At 42.1% G+C, this 22,996-nt stretch overlaps 1 protein-coding gene across 1 annotated transcript in view; it reads left to right on the top strand.

Moving 5' to 3' along the window:
- Tet1 (tet methylcytosine dioxygenase 1) overlaps positions 1 to 22,996 on the top strand; it is a 106,340-nt gene that overhangs the window by 61,675 nt on the left and 21,669 nt on the right. The window contains exons 3-6 of the mRNA XM_010607953.3: positions 2,709 to 5,007; positions 8,824 to 8,914; positions 9,395 to 9,488; positions 20,773 to 20,984. Of these exons, the coding sequence (XP_010606255.1) occupies positions 2,709 to 5,007; positions 8,824 to 8,914; positions 9,395 to 9,488; positions 20,773 to 20,984 (2,696 nt within the window). The remainder of the gene's footprint in view (positions 1 to 2,708; positions 5,008 to 8,823; positions 8,915 to 9,394; positions 9,489 to 20,772; positions 20,985 to 22,996) is intronic.

The raw sequence follows: 22,996 nt of genomic DNA, 5'->3' as shown, positions 1-22,996 counted from the left end.
CCTCAACTTTGTTATTTATATATTTCTGTCTTCCCGGGGCCATGTTGGGTATCAGCTGTGCAGAGGGCTATATGTTCTAGGCAGGGATATTTGACAGTGTACCTTAATTATAGAGAGAAAGTTACCCTGCTACTCACTGCTAATAGCAGTGGAGATACGTCTACCTTCTTGATTTCTGTGATAGAATGTTGGGTGAGCTGTTTCAAGATGTTAAAAAGCAGAGATTAAGGGGCTGGGGATTTAGCTCAGTGGTGCCACTGCTACCTTGCAAGCACAAGGTCCCACATTCAATCTCCAATACCAAAAGAAAAAAGAGCAGAGATTAGAGGGAGAAATAGGGCGTGATTGCCTCATGGATACAGGGCCTCTCTGGGAAGATGAGAATGCTCTGGAAGAAGGCAGTGGCAACAGTCATGCAGCATTTTACATGTGCTGGAAACTATGGACTTATACTCTTTTAATAGTTAAAATGATGCATTTGATTTTTGTTGTCAGTTGTCTGGGTTTTTTGTTTATTTTTGGAGACAGGGTCTTACTATGTAGTTCATGCTTGCCTCAGACTGGCAGCAATCTTCCTGCCTCAGCCTCCTGGGTGCTGAGATTACAGGTATACACCATCTAGCCTGGCTGTTTGTCTGGGTGTTTGGTTTGGTTTTGGTTTTTTGAGACAGGGTCTCACTATGTAGTTGTGACTGACCTGGAACTCACTATGTAGCCCAGGCTGGCCTCGAACTCACAGTGATCCTCCTCCCTCAGCCTTCCGATTGCTGGGATTACAGGTGTGTGCCACCATGCCAGGCACAAGATAGACTTTTTTAATTGATCAGGACATTGAGGCAGCCAGGAGTGGGCAATTAAAGATACTTAAGATTCACATTTAGAAAAGAGAACTTCCAGAACTGCTTCAGGCAGTGGCAAAAATGGTAGGACAAATATGTTTAAAGTAGGGCGTGGTGGGGTATGTATGTTCAATGGTAACACATCTTTCTGGTTTTTTGTGGTTTTTTTGTTTGTTTTTTGTTTTGTTTTGTTTTTTGTCCTGGTGATTGAACTCAGGACCTTGCACTTGCAAGGCAGGCAGGAGAACTACTGAGCTAAATCTCCAGTCCATCTTCCTGTATCCACCCCTGCTCTCCTTTTCTCCCCCCTCCTCTTTCTTTCTTCTCTTTCTTTCTTTCCTTCCTTCCTTCCTTCCTTCCTTCCTTCCTTCCTTCCTTCCTTCCTTCCTTCCTTCCTTCCTTTCTTTCTCTTTCTAAATGTGGGCTTGGTGACACACACCTGTAATCCCAGCACTCAGGAGGCTGAGGCTGGAGGAGGATCACTGCAGGTTCAAAGTCAGTCTGGGCTACATAGTGAAACCCTGTCTCAAAAAGCCAAAAAATAAGGGCTGGGGATTTAGCTCAGCGGTTTGGTGGCCTGCCTTGCAAGTGCAAGGACCCGAGTTCAATCTCCGGTACCAAAAAAAATACAAAAAAATAAACAAACAAGAAATAAACTGGGGGTGGTGGTGCACGCCTGTAATCCCAGCACTCAGGAGGCTGAGGCAGGAGGATCTCTGTGAGTTCAAGACCAGCTTGGGCTACTTAATGAGTTCCAGGTCAGTCTCAACTACATAGTGAGACCCCACCTGCCTCGCAAGTGCAAGGTCGTTGTTTTCAATCCTTGGTGCCCAAAAAAAGCCAAATAAATAAATAAACATTCATTTTTTTACAATGCCCACATAGGCACACCTTATCACCCAGCATATGTGTTCACTAAAAGATAGCACTGACATGTTACAGCTGGATATTTATATTAGCTGAAAACTAAAAATGAAAACTCACTCTTAGTAGAATAGATTAATGGAGAGTTGTTTGTCTACTACAGGCATCAACAGAACAAGATGGACCTGTTCACAACTAATTCCATAGAAAGAAGTCAGTTGTGGAAACTTTGAAAATAAGCTTGAGAAATCTTTAATGTTAGTTTCTGGGACAATGGTTACCACTTGTGCAATTCTTGCTTGGGATCTGAATACATAAGTATTCATTTTGTGAAAATTCAACAACTTGTACCCTTGGGATTTGTACATTTTTTGTGTGCGTTGTACTTCAATATAATTTGTGTATGAAGGATAGGTAATGCCTATTTAATGATTCCAATATAAAAATATTAGCTGGGCTTGGTGGCACACATCTGTAATTCCAGCACTCAGGAAACTGAAGCAGAATTGCTGCAAGTTTAAGGCCAATCTGACTACAAAGCAAGAATCCTGACTCAAAAAAGAAAAACATGCCAGGCATGTTGGCATGGTGGCACATGCCTGTAATCCCAGCACTCGGGAGGCTGAGGCAGGAGGATTGTGATGACCAGCCTGGGCTACATAGTGAGTTCCAGGTCAGTCTCAACTACATAACAAGACCCTGTCTCCAAAAAAAAAAAAAACACACACACACACAAATTTTTAAAGTTAACTTGGGAAAACAAATGAGTAGACCCAAATACCAATATCTGCAGGATTCAAATATGTTCTCATTCTCATTTTCCTCTAATTCAATACCCTAATTTTTGGTATTTTTTGAATTCTCTGAAAATATCAAATGTAAAAAAAATCAGTATTTTAGGTTATATCTAAGAAGGCTTCACATTCATTTGCTACTCAATTGTAGTTTCTGTGACTCTTGTTTGGACATTTAAGTGCATGAGTGATTTCTGGATTTATTTTACAGGCAGATTTTGAAAACAAACCAGTAAATGGCCTCAAGACAGGATCCATGGAATACAGTAGCGGTGGTCATGGAGAAGAACAAAGATCGGAAGTGAACACACAGCAGCTTGGAAATGTGACAAAACATGAGGAAAGTATGGCAGGTATCGAGGTGGAGAGGTGGATGCAAAACAAGAAATCACACTTATCTGAGCACGTAAATGGAGACTTCAGTGCAAATGTCACCGAAGCTGAAAAATCCAAACAGCCTGAAGATGACAAGAATCAAAACAAACCTCAAAAATTGTTTACACAAACCATAAGAAATGGCATTAAAAATGTGCCCTGTCTAACAGCTGAAGCAAACACACCATTTAACAAATTCAATATTGAAGAATTCGGCAAGGCATTGGGAAACCATCCCTACAAACTCCTGAAAGACGCTGCGAACCATAACAATGCCATGAGCTCCACCGTCTCTGGTACGAGCTGTGATCACCTCAAGGACAAGAGTAACATCTTCCTTTTCCAAAAGCCTGGCTTTAATTGCAAATCTGAAGGTTCTCCAAACTTAAACAGTCAGACCAGCACACGTGGTGAAGGTGACCACCAGCCTAAAACCCCTGAGAACCGAGCAAGTAAAGACCTGCGAGATGGCTCCCCCATGCCACCCACGCTCCTCTCCCTCATGAAAGACAGGAGGCTCACTCTGGAGCAAGTGGTCGCCATCGAGGCCCTGACCCAACTCTCTGAAGCCCCGTCAGAGAACTCCTCACCATCCAAGGCGGAGAAGGAGGATGAAACAGCTCAGAGAACAGCTAGTTTGCTTAACAGCTGCAAAGCCATCCTCTACTCCGTAAGAAAAGACCTTCGAGACCCTGACTTCCACGGACAGCCGCAAAGCACTCCTCACTGTCCTCTGGAAAAGCAGAGTTCACGCCCCACAGCGATATTCAATGGCCAGAACACCCTGACCAAGCCTCAGATTGCCCCTGCTACTAACCAAGCACCCACCAAGCCTCTTGAACATTCGAAAGTCAAAAATTCAATATCCTTTTTAATACCAAAATCCAATTCTTCAAAAATCGATGCTAAGAAAAGTGTCACCGGAAGTAGGACTGGTCTTGATGATGGTTCACAGAATTTGCATCAGGTGCCACCAACAAGTAATAAATTGGGATGTTGTAACCAATTGCTGGACAGCAGTGAAAATTTGAATTCCAAGGAAGATCAGTCATTTCAGGACACATCTTACAGCCAAATTGAGGAAGATGTTGCAACGCAGTTAACACAACTTGCATCAATGATTAAATGCAATTATATAAAGGCAGAGGACAAAAATGCTGAGAGTCCACCAACAAGCCTTGTTGCCCGTAATGCACAACAAAATAGTCAGGAGAAGGGCACAGTACCACAGAAACCACCTTCAACTGTTCAAAACAATCATAGTTTATCTTTAGTAAAGCAAAAGAACACAACCCAGAAGAAGGCAAAGTCTACCCCCACAAGAGATCGGCGGAAAAAGAAGCCCATGCTCATAACCTGTCAAGAAAATGATCAGAAACAGCAGGAGCATATGTCCTATGAGTATAGTAAGTTACATGACATTTGGATTGGATCCAAATTTCAAAGATTTGGCCAGTTTGGTCCACATGATTTTCCTCTCCTGCTGGGAAAAATTCCTCCCTTTTCCAAAGTTTTGAAACCACTGGCTCAAGCCAGTACCACCTTACAACACAAAAAATTATTTCCTCCCCTCAGTCAGATCAAATTTGAGCGATACCCTGAATTAGCACAGGAGAAAATGGTGAAGGTTGAACCACTGGATTCCCTTCCGGTGTTTTATCCGAAGGTCGAATCGCAGGGGCAGGTGTGTGTGGATAAAGCCCACAGTCCTCAGGTACAGGCAGCAGTCAATGGCAACCTGAAAGCTCACCCCTTGTCCCCACCCTCCTGTCCACCTAACCAGTGCGCTAACCTGGTGGCTGGCAGTGATCAAACACGGTTTCCGCAGGATGCCCGAGAGCACCTCAGGCCACAGAGACTGGCAGCGCCGCCTGCTGTCTCTCCAGAGACTCCCTTGACGGACCCTGCACAGATTCTCAGGAACGTGAATGTAGTCAGTTCAGGTGGAATTACAGTGGTTTCTCCCAAAAGCGAAGAGGAAGTCTGTTCACCTGGTGTCGGAGCATCCGAGTTTTCCCCTGTAGACAGTGCACAGAAGAATTTTCATGACTATGCCATGACGTTCCTCACTAATCCTGCCAAAAACTTAGTGGCTGCAACAAAAGATGCAGAAGTGCCAGCCTGCGACTGTCCTGGTAAGTGCTTGGGTGGACTTGTACTTTCACCTGCACAACTTGCTGTACCTCATGACAATTGAGTTTTGATTCATCTGTGGTATTTTTGCCCCATTCTTATTCTAGCTAAGACAGACTTAATTCTGTACCCATTTTTCTGTTGGACCTTTGTTCATTCTGCCCAGAAAAATGGAAATTTCAGCTCATAATTTGGAAAAACAAAGGTAAACGTTTTCTGGTGGAAAATATGCTGATTTGTCTCAGAGCCAAAATGTCTCAAGTTGTGTATTGTTGTAGCTTAAGAATGAACTCGCCTAATACTTCATTACATTTGTTGTCTCTGTATGTGAAAGAATTTTAAGCTATAAGGATTTTATTAAAAATGTTTCTTTATGAGACAAAATGCATAGAGAATGTAAAACGTATGCACAATTTAGCAAATAACCATTGAAGGTATCTGCAATTTCCATACCAGACCTAGAATAGTTTTCTTTGTCTTTACAAAATTGGCATGATTTCGAGCCCAGCCTGGACTACATAGCGAGATCCCCTCCTCAGGGGGAAAAGAAATGTACTATTTCAACAAAACAACAAATAGGTTTGTGTTAAACTAATCATGGACGGATTTCTAACCCATGTATTTATGTTTTGTGCCTTAGGAGTCACTGAAAGAACATGCAGAACAAACAACTAGTTTTATCAGTGTTAAAAGCCCTAAGAAAATCTTGCTGGGGTGAAGATTCTGAGTTTCTATGAGGAAATTTGTTCTATATTTGAATACACAAAAAAGTGAATTCAAATCCTGTACTGATTAGTCACTGGCTATGTTTAAATTTCATGTCCAGTGGGTCAAATATAAGAAAAAAATCTGTTGACTCTAACATAGCTGTAAAAAAATAGGGAGATAAAATAGATTGTGTAATTAAAGTTTGTAAAGCAGCTTGAAGCCTCATATTTCAGCTGTTAATACAATTGTGATAGTATGGAATTAGTAACTTGTTGTGAACCCCACTTAAATTGGCATAGTAATTCAAGCAGTCTCACTAAAATATCACCCAAATCAGAAAACTCAAGATTTGATTTTAATAAGCTTGGTTGATTCATCATAGAAGTTGGTGGTTCATTGGTACATTCCAAAATGGGGAGTTATGGGATAGTTTGAAGGATAAATATATTATCCTGTTTTTGTTGTTGAGCCACAGTAGAAAAATTGTGAAGTATAGCAATGACCTTCAGTTCTTGTTACCCAAAGTACATTCATATTATTTCTAAAGTGTTATCTTTCACATCCTCTGCTCCTCAGTCACCATATGGTTTTAGCAAAACCCCCATGCAAGGCACCAAGGCCTGGCCCTTTGGAGAGGGATCTCATCATTACTACAGGATGACATGGGGATGAAATGGGAAGATGAAAGTTCTTAGGCCAGGGACAGAAGACAGGAGTTAGGATGATGGTTTTTGCTACATATCTTAAACTGTGCCAGGCTTTGACTTACGTTCAAGGAAGAAGGAAGAACTTATAATCCCCAGTTGACAAATGAGGAAACTCACACATAGGTGTTCACAGTATGTGACTGAAATGCAACTGGGAGACAGGTAGTCTATGCTTGTTTCCTTCACTCTCTGTTGCTTCCAAACTGAAGTTTAGCCAGGCAGGAGAGCAACTGCATAAAATCACAGCACTCTCGGAAGCTGAGGCAGGAGCACCACTAATTTGAGCCCAGCCTGGGAGACTTGGTGAGAACCTGTCTCAAAATTTTAAAAAGGGGTGTGAGGTGGTGTGGCTCAGTGCAGAGGCCTGGAGTTCAATCCCCATTTACCCTACCACCACCAAATAAAAGACCCTTTCCTCATACTAGGTAGCTAGTCCCAGTGTGTAGGACGTAGGTCAGCCAGGTTCCAAGCTGATCAGATTTTTGTAATATACCTGGAACACTTTTATACACTGTCAGTTCCGTGGCCTCCTTTAATCATGAAAGGTGAGGCTACTGTGCTCAGGTGTAGGGGAAGGGAACTGAAAGACAGAAATTAAAAAATAAACAGCTAGAAATCACCCCTGTCAGAACCTCATACCTGCGGGAGCAGGGCCTTGTGGGGTATGTATTGTGTTGTAGCAAAACTAAGTAACAGACCTCTACCTCGGTGTCCCTCAGATTGAACACTGTTGGCATTAAAGACCCTGGTGTTCTCTGTACAGGGGACTCCCTGGTCTGTTGGTATTTGACAGCACTTCTGGCCTCTACCCGCTAGGTGCCAGTCATACTGCACACACGGCCAGCTACTACAGTGTCACACCAGAGAAGGCCTGCAAGGGTTGCCACATGTCCCCAGGCTAAGGTCGCCCCTGCTGCAGAGCAACGGTATGAACAGCCGCTGCTGTCCACCTCCACCAAGTTAAAATGTCTTTAATAGCTCTTGCTCCAGAAGCCTCAGAGATACAGTACAGTGATTCTCTGTATTCGGTCTGTACTCAGAATGATGAATGAGTTTGTTGTAGACAGACCATGGCCGGAAATGTCTACAATGCAGATATTCCCCGAAGATTCTAGTTGCACAGGACTCTAAGGGGTTAAAGGTACTGTTTTCCAAGCAATACATAATTTGGACTCACAAGACCACGAATGGTACAGAAATAGTAGGCACCTCATTGTCCCCTTCTCTAAAGAAAAGCTCTGGTTATACTTTTCCATATGAATAAACATTACTTCTAGTTTTATAGAATTTAGGTCCTTTTAAAACAATGTTTTTGCAGCCAGGCATGCCAGTGCATGCTTCTAATCCTAGCACTCAGAAGGCTGAGGCAGAGGATCACTGCCACAAGTTCGAGGCCAGCCTGGGCTACATAGTGAGTTCAAGGCTGGCCTGAATTACAGGGCTAGACCCTGTCTCAAAAACAAAAAAACAAAAAAACAAAAACACAAACAAAAAACCACAAGGTAAAACAATATTTAACTTAATGAAATAGTAGACTTTAAGTTGTTTCAATAACTTTCTTGTATTCCATAGTATAAACTCTGTAATTTATTTTCTTAATAGTTAGGCTTTTTTTTGTTACTGGGGATTGAAATCGGGACCTTGCCATTTGCAAGGCAGGTGGCAGAACCACTGAACTAAATCCCCCACCCACCTTTCACTCCTTGACATGTTAGGTTTTTCCTTTTTTCCGAGGGGTTCAGGGCCTCGAACTTGGACTTGCACTTGTGAGGCAGGCAGCAGCACCTCTGAGCTAAACCCCTGGCCTATCCTCTTTTTTGATACTACAGAAAATTGCAACAAGGAATATTTCTTGTACATTTACGTTATAAATATATATCTATGTAAGTGTATAGTAAAATAAATTCTCAACAAATGGGGCTCAATTTTAGTAGAATTCTGTAGCCAAGCTTTTCAAATCTGTTGGTCTTGGATAACTTTAACTTGTACCTCAATTGTAACAAAAAAAATTTTTTTTTCAAGAGGGAGATAAAAGAATATACATGGCCAATACCTTAAAACATTTTTTCTCCTCTGATTCTTGGAGGTAGAATTAGGAGTAGGAAGGGAACATGAACAAGTTAAATTCCGAGGGCCTGGGCTTTTGCTCAGTGGTGCCGCCACCTTCCTCGAAAGCTCAAGGTCTGGAATTGGATCCCCGGTACCAAAACAAACAAACAAACAAACAAACAACCCAACAATGGAAATTCCGGACCTACTGTCCTTATCCTTAATTATCCTAACCTAAGCCTTGTCTATATTCATCGTTCTAAATTTAAAAATAAAAATAAGTGAAAACAGCTCTTCCTTGCCCCTGTGCATTTTTGTAAAGCTTTGGGTCTAATAATCTTGTTCCTTCCACAGATCGAGGTATACAAAAAGACAAAGGCCCATATTATACACACCTGGGGGCAGGACCAAGTGTTGCTGCTGTCAGGGAAATCATGGAGAATAGGTGAGGAAATGCGCGTCCCTGTCAGAACCCTTCAGTAGCGTGGACCTGACGATAAAGAGCGAGGCCCTGGGGATGCTGTGACCCAGATGGAGAGGATGGAGAGGGAGCCTTCGGCAGGGGCCGCGCTCTTGGGGCGCAGGCCCAGCCGCTGCGTAGCCTCAGGCTCAGTTACCCTCCAGTCCCTGTAGGAATTCTTATTTTTTACTTCATCGTCTAGTGCGAGATTCAGATTGCCCTGAGAACCACGCTAAGCCGCGCTGTTTTTAAAGAGCGATCTTTAAGGAAAAGTAAACCAAACTGGATAACAAAAATATTCAGCCACACAAAAGCAAATTGTGAACAAAAGGAAATGCTTAGGAGTATTTCACTTTCGAACTTGTGTTTGCCTCTATTTGTTGTGCACATAGATGTTAAAAGCTACAGTTGTCAAGTCTGGATAGCGATTGATGAGAACATTCTTTCCTTGTCGTTTGCACTCAGGTATGGCCAAAAAGGAAAGGCGATAAGGATAGAAAAAGTTGTGTACACGGGAAAAGAAGGAAAAAGCTCTCAGGGGTGTCCAGTCGCTAAGTGGGTAAGTACTTTGTGTTGGTAAATGCTGCTAAATGGATTGACCCTACAGGTTATGTAATAAATGAAAACATGGCCCAGAAAAATAGCACTCGCAGGAGGATTGCTGCGAGTTTGAGGCCAGCCTGGGCTACGTAGTGAGGACTTTGCTCTAAAAAAACAAACAAAACAAAACAAAAAAGAAAAAGAAAGCTAGCCACTTTTAGGAAGAAATAAAGACAAATAGCCGTAGGCAGATAGCAAGGAAGCAATTTCTCCTTGCTTGAGATTTAGCTTTTGGTGCAGGTTCACACCTTTGTGATATTTAAACAGGTGTTGTTTTTGGAGGGGTGTTTCCTTTTTTTTTTTTGGTACCAAGGTTCGAACTTGGGACCTTGCCCTTGCAAAGCAGGAGGCAGAACCACTGTGCTAAATCCCCAGCCCATTGTTGTTTCTTTATTTTAAACACTAGAAGAGCAGTTATAGATGTTAAGTATTTCTTTTCAAATTTATTTCCTTTGAGTATCTCAGACATATAATTTCTTGTAATAAATTTATTTCTTTAAAAGTTCTGTAGCATGAGTTTCTTCTTTCCTTCACCTACAGTTAAGAATCTAACAGGCTGACTCCCATTTTAGGTTGCTGCAATGTCACCGTTTTCTCTTGAGTCTCTCAGCGGATGCTTCTTGGGTCATGGGCTGGGCTTCCTTGGCAGGGATGTATGCACTGAGAATTAAATGAGCTGGTGTGGTGGAAGGAACCTGTAGTCCCAACTATTGAGTGATTGGTTTGTTTGGTTGTTTGGTTGGTTTTTTGTTTTTTCTTTTGGTACAGGGATCGAACTCAGGACCCTGTGCTTGTGAAGAATGAAGTGGAACCACTGAGCTAAATCCCTGTCCCTATTCCCAGTTATTTAGGATGCTGAGGTGGGAGGATCTCTTGAGCTCATAAATTTGAGCCCAGCCTGGGCAACAGAGTCCTCCATCTCCAAAAGAGAGATACAGAAATGAATGAGGAAAAGGATCCAAGTTTGCAAAGTAAAATAACCTTAAGAATGTGGGAGGAGGTAGTCCAAAGTAGAGAAACAGCAAGTATAAAGGTTAAGCAAAAGGGTAGAATTTTTGTTCTTTTGCTTTTTTCTAAAGCGCACAGTAGTTTGGGGTTGTTGTTGTTGTTGAGACAGGGTCTCTGTGTAGCCCAAGGTGGCCTTGAACTCAGTATGTAGCCTAGGCTGGTCTAGAATTTGAGGTGATACTCCTGCCTGAGCCTCCCAAGTGATGGAATTATAGGTGTGCACCACCACACCTGGCCCAAAAAGTTGTGTGTGTGTATTGGGCTATCTTCAAAAATTCCAAGACTTTAAGAGGACTAGAAAAAAACCAAAACACCACATAAATCAAAGCTGCCAGGACAGAAAGCTGCTGTCTCTGAAATGTTGCACTTGAACTTTGGCTGGTGGAAGTTCCCTACCTGCTGGTACTGCCAGATAAAAATGAGCTGCACACCGAAATTTATGTAGACATAGGCATGGAGTGTTAAATCATTTCTTAAATGAATTGTAATTTTCTAAATCCTTAAATGAAAGTCTAACCAGCTGGGCGTGGTGGCACATGCCTGTAATCCCAGCACTCAGGAGTCTGAGGCAGGAGGATCTCTGTGAGTTTGAGACCAGCCTGGGCTACCCAGTGAGTTCCAGGCCAGTGAGTCCCTGTCTCAAATGCACCCCCCCTCAAAAAAAAAAAAAAAAAAGAAAAAAAAAAAAAAACAAAAAACTAACCCAATGATTTAATTTTTTTTTTTTTTTTTTTGTACCAGGGATTGAACTCGGGTCTTTACGCTTGCAAGGCAGGCCACCAAACCACTGAGCTAAATCTCCGGCCTGAAAGTAGCCATTTAAAACATGCTGAAATAGGGCAAGTCAGACTTTTTATGCCTTTAATACCTTAATGACAAGTCAGAACTGTCAGCATCTACAGTTTCACAGCTTCAGGCCATGAAAGGGTCATGTCTGGGCAACTTAGTGACTTAGCAAAACCCTCTCTTGAAATGTAAAAAACAAAAATTTTTTTTAAAGGCTAGGGATGTTGTTCAGTGTAATATACCCCCCTCAATCAATACTGTTCATTAGGCTAGACGAAGGAAAAAGATCATAAAAATAGAAGTATACCATTTATTTACAGTTATTGAGGACTGTACTTGTGAAACAACTACTCACTAAAAAATAAAGCACTGTTAGGTTCCCAGAAGCCCTAATGATCAGTCTCTCATGGTTTTTTGTTTTTTTGTTTTTGTTTTTGTTTTTTACCTGGATCAAACTCAGGACCTCACACTTGCCAGGAAGGCACTGTACTGCTGAACTAAATCCCCAGCCTCTGACTTTGTGGTTATAGGTAATAACATTTTGCCCATTGACATGTGTATTTCTCAATAATAAAGTTTTGTTTTGCTCTTTTGAGAATTGCCCTTACATAGTCTCTTGTCAGTTTGTGAAAATAAATGTCAGAGATTCATTCCGAGTGTCTGGTACTGAAAGCTGACATGGATTCATTAAAGTCTCTGTTCCTCCCTTCTGACTCCTTACTGAGCTATAAGTAACAAGGAGCAAAATAGCTGCTCATGGCTTCTTTGGGGACCTGTGCAGAAGGGAGTGGGCCTGAGTGTTGGGGTTTGCTCTGGTTTCTCCTACATTTCAAACCCTCCCTGGTGTGATGATGGTGCTGTAATAGAATTGTGATGTGTAGTGATGTTGTTTTTGCCATTTAGAGAGTTTTTTTGTTTTTTAATGAGAACAAAGAAGATCTGTAGCATAAAGATTTACATAGCTACTTCTTTTTCTTTTCTTTCTTTTTTTTTTCTTTTTTTTACTGGGGATCGAACTCAGGACCCTGGGCTTGCAAGGCAAGTGCAGTGCCCCTGAACTAAATCCCCAGTCCAGTAGCTACTTTCTATATAACCCTGTTTGAGTGTTACTAGGTACAATAAAGGTATAAATAATGCTATTTATTTAGCATTTTTTCTATGTGGTCAGCATAGCCTTTATTTTCTTTCAGAAAAAATATTTCTTTTCAGAAAAAAATGTTACATCTCAGTATATAGTAATATATTACTTTTCACACAAAAATCCATGCATTAGGAATAAAATAAAGCTCTGTGGCTGAGCAATTTAAAATATAGATCAAGGAGTATTCCGTAGTATAATGATGATAACACACTCAAGTATTGCAATTCCACATCTGTGAAAACAATGTAGATGTCACAATTTATTGGAGGGCAATCCTCCAACTGCCTAGAAGGGAGGTCGGAGAGGGCTAAAGACAAAAAAAAGACAACAGACTTGCATAATTTCAAAGTATATTGGGGACCGGAAGGTCAGTGCTTCAGAGTGGGCAAAGACAAAGACTCCGAGGGAGCCATCATTTATGGGGTACGCATAATAATCAAAGGGAGCATTAGGTGACTTGGGGGTGGGGTAGTCCTATGTTGATCTTAGGTCACTAAGGATCTTCCACTGATGAGGACAAGTGGGGCATTCTTTCAATAGTAGGTGGAACAAGATAGCAGGTTAATAAAGATTTGTCCTTCTCCAGGTGAAAGCTTTCTCTTTTCCTTATTACTCTGTTTGTAGAGAACCAGGGAGTCTTCAGCTGTTGCAATCTTGCCCTTGACTGTCACAGTATCTCAGAACCATTGTGACCTCCACTTGTGACCAGAGACACAATGGAGTTTTATTCCCACATGCCATAGCCTGCTTGTGGGCAAGGTGATATTGGGCCTTAGGCAGCTGTAGTCGTACTTTAATTATGAAATTAGTTTCCCCTGCAGATTTATCTAGAATGGTTCTCTACAATAATTGACATATGTTATAAAAATCTTGAGGTTTCCAGCACTTCGGAGGCTGAGGCCAGAGAATTGCCAGGAATTCAAAGCCAGCCTGAGCTACATAGCAAGACCCCATCTCAAAAAGAAATAAATCTCGACAGTTAATCCAGCTTTAGTTTTTATAGTTTCCAGGTTATCTTATTTAAAATACGCTGCTCATTGCCAGTGCTTGAAGCAGCGCTCAGCTTGGTATTGTTAATGAATTTGTGTTAGTAAATGGTTACGGAGATCACAGGCCCTGGGTTACAAAATGGAATACTTTGAACTTGAATATGTGGCTTCAAGTAATATAGCTTTGCTATTCACGAGTAGCTATCTTCTGAAACGAGAGAACTTTGAGTATTTAAGCGTGAATTCTCCTGAAGTTGTCTAACCCAAACTTGACCCTCAGTAGAGGTTATAATGAAAAGAGAGTGAAGGGATTAGATCTTTTCATACCTAGTCTTTTTTCCCCCTCAGTAATGAGGGAGCATTGACCCCAGGCCTCATTTATACTAGATAAGTGCTGTACCACCAGCCCTTTCCCTTTTTAAATCTTATGCTGAGACATGATCTGGCTAAACTGCCCAGTTTCTCCTCAAATTTCAGATCCTCCTTCCTCAGCCTCTCAAGTCCCAGTGGCTGGGATTACAGAAGCATAGTCCCACACCTGGCATCTGCATAGTCTTCAGGACGTTCCCATCAAATCATTTTGAATGGCACTAGTGCGGCCAAGTCCTATTTGGGGTAGGGGAGAATATGATGGCCATTTTGAACCAAGGTCTCTTAGTAGACTCTTACCTGGTGGACTGCATTACTTTGAATTAACTTTTTATTTTGGGTAGTGTACATGCCTCCTTTATATTTGATATTAAACTAACCTAAATGAAGATTTTATGTTTGTTTTGTTTGTGGTAATCACTGTGTGCAGGCTTATGCTAATAGTAATGGAATCCTGCCCTATTCTTGTTGGCTGTACTTGACTGTTTTATTCTTTCTTTATTTATTTATTTTTTCTTTTTTGTACTGGGGATCAAACTTGGGACCTTTCACTTGAGAGGCAGGTGGTGGCACTACTGAGCCTAACCCCAGCCCTCACTTTTGAGTTTTGACACAAGGTCTCACTATGTATTATCCCACAGTGGCCACAAAGTTACAGTGATCCTCCTGCCTCAGCCTCCAGCGTACTAGGACAGCAGTCATGCACAAACACACCCGGCACTTGCTTCTCTTTATGATGGCAGCACACAAAGGCCCAACAGTAAATTGTAACAGGACAGCATCTTTTTGAAAACCGTTGTGATGCAGCTGAACTAAATCCTCGCCCCATGTTCAGTTCTTTTCTTATCAGTTCCCTTGTCAGGCTTTTGCTCCCATATAAGTATAAGGCATTGGCAGAAACTCGGTCTCTTTGCCCCATCACTTCCGGCCTTTTCAGGGCCTGGTTATCTTGTTATTTAGGAGGTGTTTGGAGGAAAGGGTGATGTGTAGGGCCTTAGGTCTGTGGCCTTTTACTCCAGCACTTCCCCTGCCCCGAGCCCTGAGCCCCAGAGAGCGGACCGCAGTGGGAGAGTTCAAACCACACCAGGCTCAGCCACCAGCTCCCACTGAAGTTTGTGTTTGTTCTGCAGGAATAACACTGAAGGCGTGCATAGATGGTTTCTCTAATGTTCTCATCTGATGTGACTCAGTGTCAGAGTGAAGCGTAAACCACACTGAAGTATCCAAAAATCTTTAAATCATCTTGCTTTGGGATGGTGATTGCAGCTCAATGGTACAGCTCTTGTGTAGCACGCTCAGGGCTCTGGGTTTGATCCCCGGGACCTAAATATCTATGTATCTATCTTTATTTTATTTTTTTGTGACAGGGTCTCACCATGTTGTTCAGACTGGCCTTGGCGTCACAACAGTCCTCCTGCCTCAGCCTTCCAAGTGCTGAGATTACATGTGCGCACCACCACGCCTGCCTTGCCCTTTTTATACAGCTGTCAAAACCGTCCTTTTGATGGGGTTCTGCCTAGTCTCTTCCTCTGCTGTCTTTGTCTTTGGGTTCTGCCTTGTGCTGCTTACATCTGTGTTGCTTCCTCCCACGTTACCATGACAGCACAGTGATGACAGTCGTGGTGCCCTGGGTTTACTAGTGCCTGTGACACTATCTGAATATTAGATCACCATCTTCACTTCAATGGTCACATAAAGTCGAGAGCAGGTGGTTGGTGCTAGTCATCACTCTGCTTTTTTTTTTTTTTTTTGCTATAAAACATGGTTTTATCCACTTAATCCTATTATCTTCTAATGTAACATTATAATTATTGTTTTGCTAGCTCACTTGAGTGTAGAGCCCCTTTTTTAAGGAAATCCTTTTGTTTGTTTTTGCTATGTATTTACGATACGTAATGTTTCCATTCTTTCTGGTTCTTGTGTGTGTGTTGTCTTAATCATTTTCAATTCCCTTTTCCTCCCCGCCCCTTTCCCTCACACCCCTTTTCCCATCTACAGGAGGTCTGCCTCCCTGCTTCCTGTCCTTTCTCCTTTGTTTTGCTCTTTATTTCTGTTTTGGGCTTCTCATATGAAAGAAAACATGCGATAGCAGTTTTGCATCTTAACATTATGGTTTTGATCCATCCATTTTCCTGCGAGTGCCATGAGTTCCGTTTTCCTTATGGCTGAGTCAGACCCCGTTCTGCTTGTACATCTCTTTATCCAGTCACCCGGAGGGGGCCTCCACTGTCCAAAGAGCAAGGCTGCCTTGCACCTCTCTGCAGGTAGCACCTCCTGTGGGTTTCTGTGTTCCGTGGAGACCCAGGAGAAGGGGAGCTGAGGTGACTGGGAGTTTTGTTTCCAGGATTCTGAGGAATCTCCAAAGAGGTTTCCACAGTGGCTGCACTAGTTTACACTACAACCGGCCACATGGAAGGGTTCCTTTGTCCCACAGCCTCCCAGCGATTGTTTCTGAGTTCTGTATGATGGCCATTCTGAATGGAGTAAGGTGGGATCTCAAAGTGGTTTTCTCTTGTGTGTGTTTGTTTTGTTTTTGAGACAGGGTTTCCTCATGTAGTTCCGGCTGACCTTGAACTCACTGTGTAGCCCAGGCTGGCCTCAAATTCACAGTGATCTTCCTGCCTCAGCCTTCCAAGTGCTGGGATGAGAGGTGTGTGCCACCACAGGCTAATAAAGTGATACTTGATAAAAGTTTTAATGAAGGTTTTCTTATTAACAGTGTGAATTACAGTATTTGAAATTTTTATAAAACGCAATCCCTGGCTTTTGCGGGTTTTCAGCATTCACTTAATCAGTATTTGATATGGGCCTCCTGTGAAATGAGTTCTGTGCTTCGAGCCAAGTATCCAATAGGAAAATAAACGTAAAGGAGTTACTAACCCTCATCACATCCTTACTTTGAGCTACTGAGGAGGTTAAGAAATATACCAGTGTCCTGGCCCAGTAATAACTAGTTTCTGAGGGAAAAAGGAAGTAAGGAAAGAAGGAAAGACAAAGCCTTTATAGAAAGGAACCAAAACAACCAAAAAGGTAGAGGGGAATGCTGGACATCAAGGGTCACACCGGTAATCCCAGCACTCCGGAGGCTGGATCAGGAAGATAACAGTAAATTGGAGGCCAGGCTGAACTGTACAACATATGCCTCAAACAACCTAAAAGAAAGAAATAAAATGAAGGATGGAATGGCTAGGTTAAGACAGTCAAAAAGTAACCAGTTTCTAAATTTGGGGTTTGTTGTTTTTGTACTGGGGTTTGAGCCCAGGGCCTTCATGCTGAGTTACATCCCCAGCCCTTTTTAAAATTTTTTAATATAAATTATGCTAAATAGCCCAGATTTGGCATAAAGGCTGAAATTTGCCATCCTCCTGCCTCAGCCTCCCAGACTGCTGGGATTACAGGCCTTTACCACCTTATCTGCCAGTCTCTTTTCTTGCTTTTTTTCATTTACATTAAGTTCAACCTGTTAATTACAACTCCTGTGTAGAAGTCTTCAGCAGTCCTCCACTCCCAGAAGTGATGCATAGTGGACACACTGTCTTTGAATGAGAATCGAATGTTACTAGCACCTCCAAAACATCCTTCATGTTCCTTCTCGGTCCATGCTACATATCAGAACAACCATGCTCCTGCTCCCTAACATTAGGGATTGATCTTGTTTGTATTACAATGTATTATATAAAGAATTCTCAGAGTGTTTCCCCCTCTCTCTTTGACTCAACACTGTAATTATGAGATTAATCCACCATGTGTTTAATTATAAATCATTCTCATTGCTAAGTAATATTCTATTATTGTGAATAATTGAAAGGTATTAGGCCATTTTCTTGGTGATGAAATTTTGGTTGCTTCTGGTTGGAAGCAGCTATGAGTCATGCTGCTGACTTTGGAAAATGCAAAAGTGCATTTCTAGTTAGTGTGGAACTGGAAGCGAAATTTCTATATTGTGGATGTATGCACATTTTCGGCTTCTGTTGATTGTAATATTTTTCCAACGTAGTTAACTTTTAAAAATTAATTAAATTTTACTTTTTGGTTTTTTTTTTTTGAGACAAAGTCTCACTGCGTAGTTCAGGATGGCCTCAAACTCCAGGTAATCCTCCTGCTTCAGTCTCCTGAGGACGGAATAATAGGCGTGCACCATTATGTACACCTTCAATATTATAAACACAATATATGAAGAGTTCCAGTTTTGCATTTGATATTTTGTACCTTTATTATTTTAACAGTTTTACTGAGAATGTGGTGCCTCTTCTTAAACCTCTTTTCTCTCCCTTTTTGTTTTGTTTGTTTTGGGTTTTTTTGTTGTTGTTTTGGTACCAGGGATCAAACTCGGGTCCTTGCGCTTGCAAGGCAGGCAGTGGAACTGGAACCACTGAGCCAATACCCGGCCCGGCCCCTTGTTTTGTTTTGTTTTGCTTTGTTTTGAGACCAGGTCTTGCTATGTAATTCAGGCTGGCCTTGAACTCACCCCATTGTATGGCCCAGGCTGGCCTCAGACTCATAGCGATCCCCCTGTGTCAGCCTCCCCAGTGCTACGATTACAGGCGTGCGCCACCACACTTAGCTTCTCAACCGCTTCTGCCTATTATTTTTTTTGTTTGTTTTAAATAAGAAACACATAACATGAAAATTGCTATCTTACCCCCCTGCCCTTGTGGACTGGTGGTTGAACTGAAGGCTTTGGGCTGCCAGGCAAGTACTCTGCCTTTAAGCTCATCCCAGCCCATCCTAGGAATGTACCACCAAGCCCTCTCCGCTGTGACCATTTTTAAGGGTAGAGTTCAGTGGTGTGAAACAGACCTGAAACTTTTTAATTTTACAATCTCAATTCTATCCCCATTATATAACATAACTCTGCTTTCCCCTGATAACCACCAATGTACTTTCTGTCTCTATGATTTTTTTTTTTTTCCTGGTACCAGGGATCAAACTCGGGACCTTGAGCTTATGAGGCAGGCAGTGGCACCACTGAGCTAAATCCTGGCCCTATTCCTGAGAATTTGATACTTTCAGTGCCCTTACATGAGGGCATTCATGCAGTCCTTGCCCCTTTTGCCTGGATTACTGTCCTCAAGATGCATCGGTGCTGTGCACGTGGCAGGATTAAGGATAAATCATATCCCATTGTGTGTATGGGCCGTGTTTTGTTTGCTCACTTTTGGCGGCTGCTTGGGTTGCTGCTATGAACAGGGGTACACGAAGACACCTTCGAGCGCCTCCTCTTGATTCTATATGTGTGTATACCATGAGGTGGGATTGCCCCGGATCTTATTTATGCTCTAATTATAAAGGTTTTCAGAAAATGGATTTGTTTTGTTTTGTTTTGTGATAGGGGAGAGAGAATCTAGGGTCTGTACCCTGCGCTACATCCCGACTCTTTTCTATTTTTTTATTTTTATTTTTTGAGAGGGTCTCACAATGCAGTTCAGTCTGGCCTTGAACTCACTATGTAGCCCAGGCTGACCTCAAATTTACAGCGATCCTCCTGCCTCAGGCTCATGAGCACCGGCATGACAAGTGTGCACTATCAGATCTACAAGGTCTTGCTAAGTCACTAAATTTCTCAGGCTGAGCTTGAACTTGGCCATCCTTCTACCTCTGCCTCCTAGAGATCTGGGATTACAAGTTTGTGCCACCATGCCTGGCTTGGAGGGAGTTTCAAGCAAGGTTGGATGATTTTATGTACTGACATTCCTGTAGATTAATAAACTGTAGAAGCAGTAAACAATATTTTAAATCTGGAAGTCCTTTTATTACCCCCAAGGCCATGAGTTAGTATAAACTGAAAGAATCAATATTTACATTCAAATTTTTATACCAGGAATTATTTAGGATATTGTGCTTGCCAGGCAGGTGCTATGCCACTGAGCTACATTCCCAGCCTAAATTTGTCATTTTCTGCATTCATCAGGTCAGCTGCTCCACCTTAGTTTATTTATATGATGAAAGTTTATCTCATACATTGTTTACGTAGCAGGAAGAATTCACAGAAACCACAGGGTCATTGCTTTGTATATTATTCTACATAGCAAAGCAATTCACTGAAGTGAAGATCTGTAACTTCCTCACGCAGCTAAATTTCACAGTTCAGGTTTATTTATTCATTCATTTATTTTTAGCAGAGCATGGAAGTTTAAGCCTATATTCCCAGTACTGAGAAGGTGAGCCAGAAGGATCACAACTTCAAGTCCCCTGTGGGCAATTTGCAAAACTCTGTCTCAAAGTGAAAAGTAAAAACCAGGCTGGTGGTACACACCTATAATCCCAACACTTGGGAAGATGAGACAGGAAGATCACCAAGAGTTCAAGGCCAGCCTGGGATTAATTAAAGTGCTGGGGATAAAACTCAATAGTAGAGTGTTCCTTGGATGAATCCCCACGGCTGCCTGTATAAATAGATGAATAGAATTTCAATGTTATGTATTGTGATATGAGGGTTCAAACGCAGGGCTTACTGAACTACAGCCTCAAACATGCAATCTTCCTCCTGCTCCAGCCTCCCCAGTGCTGAAGTTCCACTCCTCTATGCCCAGCCTTAATCTGAGCTTTAATATTGGGAATTTTGGGTTCTTTTTATTCAGCTTTGTTTGTCCTATTGTTCACATTTGCGGAAGAACAGAGAATTATTATATTTTGCCAAGTCTTGTTTTCTCTTTTGCAAACCATAGCATTAAAGAACCAAAGCAGGCTCTTCTTTGCAAGTACAGATTTCTCTTCTGCCTGCCTTTTTGTTCATCACGTGAACTGAGACACTTTTCGTGAGGAGGCAAGTATGAGACAGTGGACCATCCCCTGGGCTTAGAGAGGCGTGAACCCCTGGTGATACACGATAGATTTTTTTTTTTTTAAATAAACTGAAATAGAACAGTATGGAGCTTTAAAAGGAGTGCCCATTGCCTTCACACTTAGGATGCTCATTTTCCATAGATAAATACATTCTGCTTTTGCAGGTTATCAGAAGAAGCAGTGAGGAAGAGAAGGTTCTTTGTTTGGTCCGGCAGCGCCCAGGCCACCAGTGCGAGACCGCTGTGATAGTGGTGCTCATCATGTTGTGGGATGGCATCCCGCTGCCGATGGCGGACAGACTGTACACGGAGCTCACTGAGAACCTAAAGTCATACAATGGTCACCCGACAGACCGAAGATGTACCCTCAATGAAAAGTAATCCAATCTGTTTTGTACCGCTTTGAAATTCAGATCTCTAGTGTGTCATGGTAAATTGTTACTTAATTACCAACTCAGTATACATTACATGGGGCCATGGGATTTTAGGTGCTGAGGAGCTAAAAGCAGTCAATATCTCCCCAGAATTTTTGAAACCAGAGTTGCCGGTGCATGGCTCTAATTCCATCACTTGGGACTCTGAGCCAGGAGGACTGTGAGCTCCAGTTCTACCTGGGAAACAGCAAATACCTGAATGGCCTGGGGATAAAGACCAATAGGAAGGACCTGGGTTTAACTCCCAGGACTGCAAGAAACAGTAGTGTTGAGTCACTCATTTCTCTGAGTTGGGGCCACAATTTTGGGGTGGTTCTCTTCCTCCTGCTTAGAGTGCACCCCAGCCCTGAGCTGCAGGGTACCACCAGTCCCTAGGGGATTCTTTACCTGCTTCTCTCTCTGCTACCTAAGCCTATGTACACACAGTAGGAAGGAAAGGGATTTTAACAGAATGTTCCTTCTAAAGGTCTAGCCGCATCCACATTTTTTCTGTTCATAGTAAGTGATTAGGTGTTTTCCTATGTTCTTCTGATAAATGTGTTGTCAGAGTTGAGTTTTGGGCCAGTTAATAGGGTAAAGGCACAGGTATGAGTATGATTGCGTTCTAATTATTTATGGTGAGACTTTTTCCCTAGTTCAGAGTCACCGGCCAGTCCTTTATTGTCTCTTTCCTTTTAGAAGGGTCGAGCAGAGGTTGGCATCTGTTCCTTTGGCTGATATTTAACTAGAAGATCACTGTGTCCTCCGAACATAGCCTCTTGAGTGCTGGGATGGTAGATCTGGGCCTCCACACCGACCCTTTCTTATCCTCTCTGTCAATCATCTGTTAACTATTCTAGCCCACTTTTCTAAAGAGTTGATGTTCATTTCATCTTCATTTTTATATACTGGGACTAATGAAGCCTTTGTCCAGGCTGTCATTTGCAAATACTTTTCCCAGCTTGTCCTTACACTTTTTGCTATGCCATCTTTTACAAAAGTTTCCTTAGTAATGCAGTCAAACAGATCTGACCTTATTTGAGTTTGAATTTTAAAAGGTGTTTAGGTATATTTCCCTCTTAGAAGTTATAGAATAATTGACCTATGTTTTCTTTTCTTCTTCTTCTTTTTTTTTTCCTGGTTTTTTGAGACAGGGTTTTACTATGTAGTTTAGACTGACCTGGAATTCAGGCTGGTCTCAAACTCACAGTGATCCTCCTGCCTCTCAGCCTCCCGAGTGCTGGGATTACAGGCGTGTGCCACCATGCCCGGCGACCCGGTTTTCTTTTGGTACTGGGGATTGAACTCCAGACCTTATGCTTGAAAAAGCAGGCGGCGGCACCACTGAGCTAAATCCCCAGCCCTGACCCATGTTTTCTCTTAGTATTTGTTTAAATCATTTTTCCTGTGTGCTGGCAATTACACCTGTGGCTTTGTGTATGCTAACACTGAGTTACATTCTCAGCCCTGTACTATATTTTAATTATCGATAGGCCTGTCAGATGTGGTCACATACGCCTGTGATCCCAGTACTCTGGGAGGCTGAGCAAGGAGGATCCCCAATTCGATCTCAGTTTTAGCAATTTAGCAAGACCTTGTCTCAAAATTTAGAAAGGGCTGGGGCTGTAACTGGATGTGAAGACCCTGGATCGAGTTTCTATTACTGCCAAGTCCCAAAAGGCCACTATTCAAAATATAAGTTAAGGGCCAGGTATTTAGCTCAATTGTTCTGCCATCTGCCTTGCAAGCACAAGGACCCAAGTTCAATCCCCGGTACCAAATATATATATATATATATATAAATATATGTATGTATGTATATCTTGTTCTTCCCAATCTCTACACAAAATTAACATCTGCTAATTAATTTATTCTGTGGAGATACATAACACCTGTTTTGTGAAATTCTTTTTTAAAGGTTATATATTCCTTGATTTATTTAATCTTCCCAATAAGTAAATCCACCAAATTTATAT

The sequence above is a fragment of the Fukomys damarensis genome, unplaced genomic scaffold (assembly GCF_012274545.1).
Source record: "Fukomys damarensis isolate Sample0158 unplaced genomic scaffold, DMR_v1.0_HiC HiC_scaffold_20, whole genome shotgun sequence".
NCBI classification, from domain to species: domain Eukaryota; kingdom Metazoa; phylum Chordata; class Mammalia; order Rodentia; family Bathyergidae; genus Fukomys; species Fukomys damarensis.
The sequence above is the reverse complement of the archived record's forward strand: the minus strand, read 5'-3'. Positions and strand labels throughout refer to the sequence as shown.